General features: G+C 42.3%; 1 protein-coding gene across 1 annotated transcript in view; it reads right to left on the reverse strand.

Annotated features, from left to right (window-relative positions):
* The window catches only part of LOC118403860 (dnaJ homolog subfamily C member 10-like), a 38856-nt gene that overhangs the window by 27972 nt on the left and 3001 nt on the right, over positions 1-7883 (reverse strand). Inside the window, exons 2-6 of the mRNA XM_035802721.1 lie at positions 4924-5053; positions 3867-3954; positions 2073-2144; positions 1774-1819; positions 522-614 (exon numbers count right to left, since the gene is read on the reverse strand). Of these exons, the coding sequence (XP_035658614.1) occupies positions 522-614; positions 1774-1819; positions 2073-2144; positions 3867-3954; positions 4924-5053 (429 nt within the window). The remainder of the gene's footprint in view (positions 1-521; positions 615-1773; positions 1820-2072; positions 2145-3866; positions 3955-4923; positions 5054-7883) is intronic.

The following is a 7883-nucleotide window of genomic DNA, read 5'->3' on the forward strand; positions in this document are numbered from 1 at the left end:
CTGGCGTTTTAAAACCCTACAACGCTACCTGCACCTGTACGATTGGCTTTAAAACTTGGTAGAAATTACTATAAACTCTACTCTACTTCACTCTTGTTATTTTCTTCCACCTGCAAGCGCTAAAACGTGTGAATGCTTCTTAAAATAATCTGTTAATGTTCTAATCGGTCCAACATCCGGTTCACCTAATTTTTTTCAGGTCCGGTTTTTCTGGACCGGTCCAATAAGAAAAAACGGTTTTGTACCGGTACGCTGTACCGATACCCAGCCCTAGTACACGTATATCCATTAACGTTGTTTTTAAAACAAGATATTCAGGGATAGCAAGTCAAAAGATGGTGCAATATTGTGGAAAATAACTGTGATATGTCAAAAATATTGTCCATTGACTTGATGTCCCTAAATATGTTGTTTTTAAAAACAACAGACATAGGTTACCCTGCAGGTAAAGGTGAACTAGATTTACTTGGAAGTAAACAAAATAAGAAGAAGAAAAAATAAAATGAATAGAAGACACAAACCTTATCGCTTTCCACGTGTACAACATCCTTCGCGGTGGGGTCCTCCTCCCAAGGAATGTCGCCCGTCGGGTCACGCAGGAAGTTCATCATCGACTACATGGGAAGAAACAAGATGGCAGGTTGCCATGAGGTTTGGGTTTTTTTTTTCTAAATCATGTTCGTAGGGCCTGATGTTACCATCATGGTGATGAAGAGCGGCCCATAGCGATAACTGTAGCAGCATCTCTTCTCCCTAAGTCAGAAACATCAAGCTTGACTTCACTGACTCAATAGGCGAAGCAGGGGTTACGAGGCTGCTCGGGAAATTCCCTACCTCAATTTGGCCGGAATGGTTTGATCCGCCACATCGCACCATCGCACATGTGGCGGGTTCTTTTACGTGCCCGGGGTGTGGCTCTCCCCAAACATGGGACCTCCATTTAACGTCCTATCCGAGGGACGACTCATTTTCACTTGAGTAAAGTGAGGAAAGTCGCGTAAAGTGCCTTTCCCAAGGGCACAAGACCGGCAACACGGCAGGCGGATTCGAACCGGCGACCTCTCGGTCACGGGCCGAATACACTACCACTGTGCTACGCGGCCCCAATACGGGGTTGTTGACATAGAATCTAAAGGTTCTGGGTTTGAATCCCTAGCAGCCCCAAACAGCACACGATTCAGGTGAAAACAAGTACCTCAATACAGTTACATGTACGTTGTAGAGATCAGTAAATTTCTTCATCCTCTTGGATAGGACATAAAGTAGAGGTCCAGTGTTTGAGGAGAGCCACACCTACAGCCAGGGGTCTAGCCAGCGTCCGTTTTTCCGTCAATTGACGGAAATTTGCTGTGTCTGACGGAAAAATTTTAAAACCAATCCGTCAACCTTGGCGGACAAAAATCCTAGGTGGAAGCTACAGGTGGCTTGGGGACGCCGTCCACGGCCGTAAAAGCCACACACTGTTTGTTTTGCTATTGTTATGATTGTTGACAATGTGTGTCGGCGCTCTTTCGCATATGATAATCTCATTAAAACCCGTTTTTCAAGGTCTCAGTTCAGTCCTTCTAATTAATTTTCGCAGTTTTCGCGATGATTGCAATTGGCTGACGGAAAAAAATTTCGAGCTGGCTAAAGCCCTGCCTACAGCACTTTAACAATCCCCCACACCAAAAGTGTTTGAAGAGGTTTTGGGAAACCTCTAATATTACAGTGTACATTTCACAGCCATGATTATGATAGAAAGGCAGAAATCGACAGTGAATGTCAATCTACCTTGTAAGTTTCTTGTCTGTCATAACCTTTGTTGAAGTCACCATCCCTGAAGAAGAAACAAAAGAAAGTCTCTTGAGAACTTTTCATCACTTTTCAATGCAACAATCGATAACAAGCTGTTAATCACAAGTTTGACAGAACTTCATAATTTTATAGAAGAAGAATACAAAATTTGACCTTCTTGAGTTAAATCAAGTGTTCTCCCTTCTAAAATGTCAATATGCAATTATTGTTATACCGGAGAGTGAGTGTGAGTGAGTGTTTTACTAATGGGACATTAGATCTCAAGAAATACTTACTTGTAATGTTTGAGCTCGTAGGTGTCTGGGTTAGATTTCACCTTCTTGCACAGTTTCTTCGCTTCTTTGTCGCTGCAAAAAGTGAAAAGTCAGAGCCTGTCAATCATCACCATACTGGTACTGGTTCTGCATCTGTTGCCATGGTAACATCCTCAAGCTGGAACAAGTCTTTCATCAGTCTGTTCCACAGTGCCCCACATCTTGTGTGCTTCCTTAGCTCTCTCAGTAATTTTGCTACTTAAGAGTCTACTTGATTGACTAATCAACATAATAGGTTTATCTTCTTTAACTTACTGCTTTAGCCCTTAATCTAAACTCGGCACAAAAAGTTTGGAATATTAACTTTGGCTGATCATATTTCCGTTGTTTCTGCATCAATTTTGATGTGTTATATATCAATAGAAAGCGTGTGTGATTTCCTTTCATATGGTATCAAACTCCTTATGGCTATAAATTCTTGGAACGAGCACCAGGGCTACTTACGTCAGTGGGTCACGAAAAAAAAGTGCCCAAATTTCAATTTTTGTGTTCAACTCTGTATCATCCTGCTGGTATGGGTGTGGGTGTCAATGATTCAATTTACCCTTTCTTTCACGTAATCTTTGGTATACAGAGCATCCAAGTTCATCTTTAACATTTGAGAAGAGTATGTGTGCCCTTTTGGCTGTTGATGACCGAATCGAGGTGTGGAGGCGGCAAGGAGAATGCCACGCTGACTGTCGCACGGATAGAGCGTAACAGCGCGTAGCGCTTGGTGGAGGCAGTGTCATGGTGTGGTGTATGTATGGCTGCCACAGGAAAAACGAAGTTCACCCTCATCCCAGACAAGACAACCTCAATGCTGTGTGATACAGGGACACCATTTTCCATGCAGTCGCAATGTCATACCTCGTCAGCGTGTGTGGGGGACCAAATGCAATTCTGCATGTGTTAGACTACAACGCCCGTCACACAGAGCAAGGATCAATGCAGACTGTGTGCGTGGACGGGCGGTGAAATCTTACAGAATGTCATTCGACCCCATATTGAAGGGGTAAGACATTGCGACTGAATACTGAATGGAGAATGGTGTCCCTGTATCTCACAGTATTGAGGTTGTCTTGTCCGGGATGATAGCCAACCTTGTTTTTCCTGTGGCAGCCATACATACACCACAACAAGCGCTACGCGCTGTTACGCTCTATCCGTGCGACAGTCGGCGTGGCATTCTCCTTGCCGCATCCACACTTCGAATCGGTCATCCAACACCCAAAATACACATATACTCTCCTCAAATGTTGAAGATAAACTTGGATGTTCTGTATACCAAAGATTACGTGAAAAAAAGGATAGATTGAATCCTTGACACCCACACCCATACAAGCAGGATGATACAGAGTTGAACACAAAAATTGAAATTTTGGGCACATTTTTTTCGTGACCCACTCACGTAAGTAACCCTGGTGCTCTTTTCACGAATTTAAAATCATGAGGAGTTTGATACCATATAAAAGGAAATCACACACGCTTTCTATTGATATATAACACATTAAAATTGATGCAAAAACAACGGAAATATGATCAGCCAAAGTTCATATTCCAAACTTTTTGTGCCGAGTTTAGTTAATAAAGGTAAACTCTATGCATTGGCAATGAAGATCTCCCTACCCAAAGTCCACAAAGACCAGGGTACCAAGACTTTTTGATGGAATTTTTGGTCAAGTTTATTTAAAAAAAAACAATCAATATGGTACTACTAGGTCAGGAGAGGGTAAAACTTGAAAAAAATGTAATTGATGATAAAGATCTCCATACCTGCAGTCCACAAAGACGAGGGTACCAAGTCCCTTCATGTCTTCTGCTACCTGCGCAAAGGTGTCCAGTATGGGACTGGCTGCCCTCTCTGTGAAATAAAGAAAATATCATTGTGCATGATATAACATAAGGCAACTTGTGCACCAATGCTAAGAAAACTAAAATCCCAAGTGTTCACTCTGTAGGCGTTGAATGGTAAGCGACCAGTCGCAGACCAAAAAGTGTCCTTTGCCAAGGCACTCGACACAAATGTCCTCACTTCACTCAAGTGAAAATGTGTACTAAATAAGCACTGACCCCTGGACAATACATGGAGGTCCTGTGTTTGAGGAGAGCCACACATCGAGCACATAAAAGGCCCACCACACTTATGAGAAAGAATGGGGGGGAGGGGTGGGGGGCTTTAAGGCATGATGTGGATCAAAGTGGATCAAATTTATCAGTCCAAATATGTAGCTTGTACGCTTCAGTACAAACCTGGTGTGCTGTGTCATAAGATATAGTTTACCAGGTATGCAAAACAAACAAACAAACAACCAGTCTTCACCTGACTTGGCGAACAGAGACAAGACGTTGGTCCTGGTCCTGAGGATCTTATGTACAATGTAAATCTCAGGTGTGTGGCACAAGAAACAAACTAAACTCACCTGACTTGGCGAACAGAGACAAGACGTTTGTCCTGGTCCTGAGGATCTTATGTACGATGTAAATCTCAGGTGTGTGACACAAGAAACAGCCCGTTAAACTCACCTGACTTGGCGAACAGAGACAAGACGTTGGTCCTGGTCCTGAAGATCTTATGTACGATGTAAATCTCAGGTGTGTGACCACAAGAAACAAACTAAACTCACCTGACTTGGCAAACAGAGACAAGACGTTGGTCCTGGTCCTGAAGATCTTATGTACGATGTAAATCTCAGGTGTGTGACACAAGAAACAGCCCGTTAAACTCACCTGACTTGGCAAACAGAGACAAGACGTTGGTCCTGGTCCTGAAGATCTTATGTACGATGTAAATCTCAGGTGTGTGACACAAGAAACAGCCCGTTAAACTCACCTGACTTGGCAAACAGAGACAAGACGTTGGTCCTGGTCCTGAGAATCTTCTTAAACTCCTTATGATCCTCGACAGTCAGGATGTGGGCCATCTTGTTCTTCTTGGCGGGCAGGGAGAACGGTACCAGCATCTGGAAGATCAAAAACATTTCTTCAAGATTTCTACAAGACATGTACAGAGGAAATAGTTCTTCTATGGCTAATTCTATGGTCACATATCCAAACCTTGGCAGGGCGGTTTGAGGGAATGAAAAGTATTGTGAAAGACAACAAAACATGGGCATAATTTGTGTACATTTCTTGATAATTATATAACTTTATATTGTGACCCTGCAGACCTGTTGTTGAACCATAACCCAGCCGAAAGGCATCTAGCTCACCAAAGTAAGTCAGAGCTTAACCTCTGCTTGAAGTTGGAGGCCAGGACTAACAATTTCTCACTAGTATTACATGTTAGTAGTAGTGATACACTTGACTTAAAGCCTGTATCCAGATCAACTAAAGAGCACACCAGTCAGCTCGCTCCTGGCTGTCTCCCTAACATTGATTTTCAATCACCCCTCCTGAAAGCTAACCTCTGCTTGGAGAGTACTCTAGAGTAGGCCTTGATTGTCTCCCATCAATAATTGTACAATTGACACTAGCCTGATTCAGACAAACTAAAGAGTTTAATTGTCAGATCCCTCTGGTAGGGTGCATAGATCATTGGTTAGCGGCTCTGCCTTTGGAACTAGATGCCATGAGTTTGATTTCGGCTGTGTCGCTCACCTGGCATGCACGCTACCGGAAAGGTTTGCAGTACTTAGGACGGGACGTTAACCCGTGGTCCACTGTTCATTGTGCTTGTCGTAAAGAGCTAAGGGGAATTTCCCCAGTACAATGAACCTGTAAGTGTAAATACTGTACATAGTGTCTGTCCCCTTTGTCGTGACCAGTGGAAGACAGACAGTCAGTCATGGTCATACGGTGTATTACAGCACTGTTGGGGTAATACCGCCCCTTACAGGGTAGCATACCCTTTCTTCTAGCTGAATACGAGACGGGGATGGCCCAGGCCTCCTGACAGATCTTCCATCTAGCTCTTTAGTGAGCTAAAACTGGATCAAGATCACTTTCCTTTCCTTTCCTCTCTGGCGCTCTCTCTCACATTGATTTCCAATTACCTCTACTGAAAGCTAACCTCTGCTTGGACAGTAGACCTTCATAGTCTCTAAGACTAGCTCTTCAGTGAGCCAAAACTGGATCGAGATCACTTTCCTTTCCTTTCCTTTCTGGCTGTCTCCCTTACATTGATTTCCAATCACCCCTCCTGAACGCTGCCGGCTGGACTTAAATCTAATCACTCAGGCGGGCAAACTCAATGTTCCGGTCTGAGTCACTCTCAATTTTTCAGGGTACTGCAAGTCATCAAATATTTGTGGCAGTATATGTTTCTCTCAAGGCTAATAACAAGAACACGTTTTGTCTTGCAGTGTGTTACTACGTATATGGAACTTTCAGGCACTTTGAATTTAGCACACCCATCCCTCCCCACAACAAAACGTTACCTCTTGCAATTCAAACAACAGTAGCTAATTCACTCATTTTGCATCAACTTCGTCTTAAATTTGTAAGTACCTGTGTTACCTATTGGACTACTAAAATTGTCATCTCCTTTACACATCATTTCATAGTTAGGATATAAAGCCTGCTCTCCAACAAGATCTCTATTGAATGTTATCTGAAAACGAAGTTTAGGAACTTGGCTCTAACGAGTCTAAGAGAAATTGTAATTATGGGACTATGAGATGGACTGATATTATGTAGAATACGAAAGTGACCATGGAATGTTGAATTGTATCTTTTATGTACTACATTGTATTTTAAGAAGATATTTAGTCCTCTGACCTCCTCCACCCTTGAAATCTTGAAAAACGGCTTAGGCCGAAGATGTTCCAAGGTTAAATAAAGGTTTAAAAAAAAAGTCTGACCGTTTCCAAAATCATATCCAGTTACTTGAGTTAGTTAACTATATTTATTTGGCACATCTTATTACCTGGATGTCTAACCTTCATTGATGTGTTTACGTACTATAGTTGTTCAAAATGTAAACATAAAACACAGTGAACTCCTTTCCAATTCTACAGCAAAATCAAATCTTCACAAACGTATTTATCGATATACCATATACTTCTGGGAGCCTGAAGCTTGTTGTGTGTGCCCAATGATTGGTGAAAGCACAGTCCCAGACAAATCCTTCGTAAGCGGGAATGAGATGAAATAATCCTACTGGCTTACTGCGATTGATCGCATCGCTTTGATAGGATTTTGCAGTCAAGTTTGCACAGGGCTTTCCCCAGAAATCAAAACAAAACAAGTTAGGCCTAGAATGGATGAAACTCACAGTGAAAAATACAAGTTTCCATAAATGTAATTGATACAAATGTAAATGAAATAGTCCTACTGGCTTACTGTGATTGATCGCATTGCTTTGATGGAATTTTCAGTCAAGTTTGCACAGGGCTTTCCCCAGAAATGAAAAACAAAACAAGTTATAATAGGTCTGGGAAGGATTAAACTTGGGGGGGGGGGGGGGGAGGGAATGCAAATTCCATAAATGTAATCCTTAAGCAAAACTACCTTTATTTCAAATTGATGATGCTGAAGTCAGAATCTGAACTTAATCCTCCGTAAGTCGGAAGGAGATTAGATTAATCCTACAGACTACAACACTGACTTCCTGTGATTGATCTCATCATTAGTTCCATGGAATTTCCAGTCATGACAATACAGAGCTTTGCCCAGGAACTTAAACTAGTTAAAGCAAAGCCTAATGTTGTAGGCTCACAGAACTTGGTTCAAATCAAGCAAACAAGGGCAAAGATAAAGGCCCTTTGAGGCTGTCAGTAGCCTCTACCAGGCTTCGTGGTTTGGTGGTCTAATTGTAGAAATTGGTCAAATAGAGTAAATACTACGCTAGGG

This window comes from Branchiostoma floridae, chromosome 16 (assembly GCF_000003815.2).
Source record: "Branchiostoma floridae strain S238N-H82 chromosome 16, Bfl_VNyyK, whole genome shotgun sequence".
NCBI lineage: Eukaryota > Metazoa > Chordata > Leptocardii > Amphioxiformes > Branchiostomatidae > Branchiostoma > Branchiostoma floridae.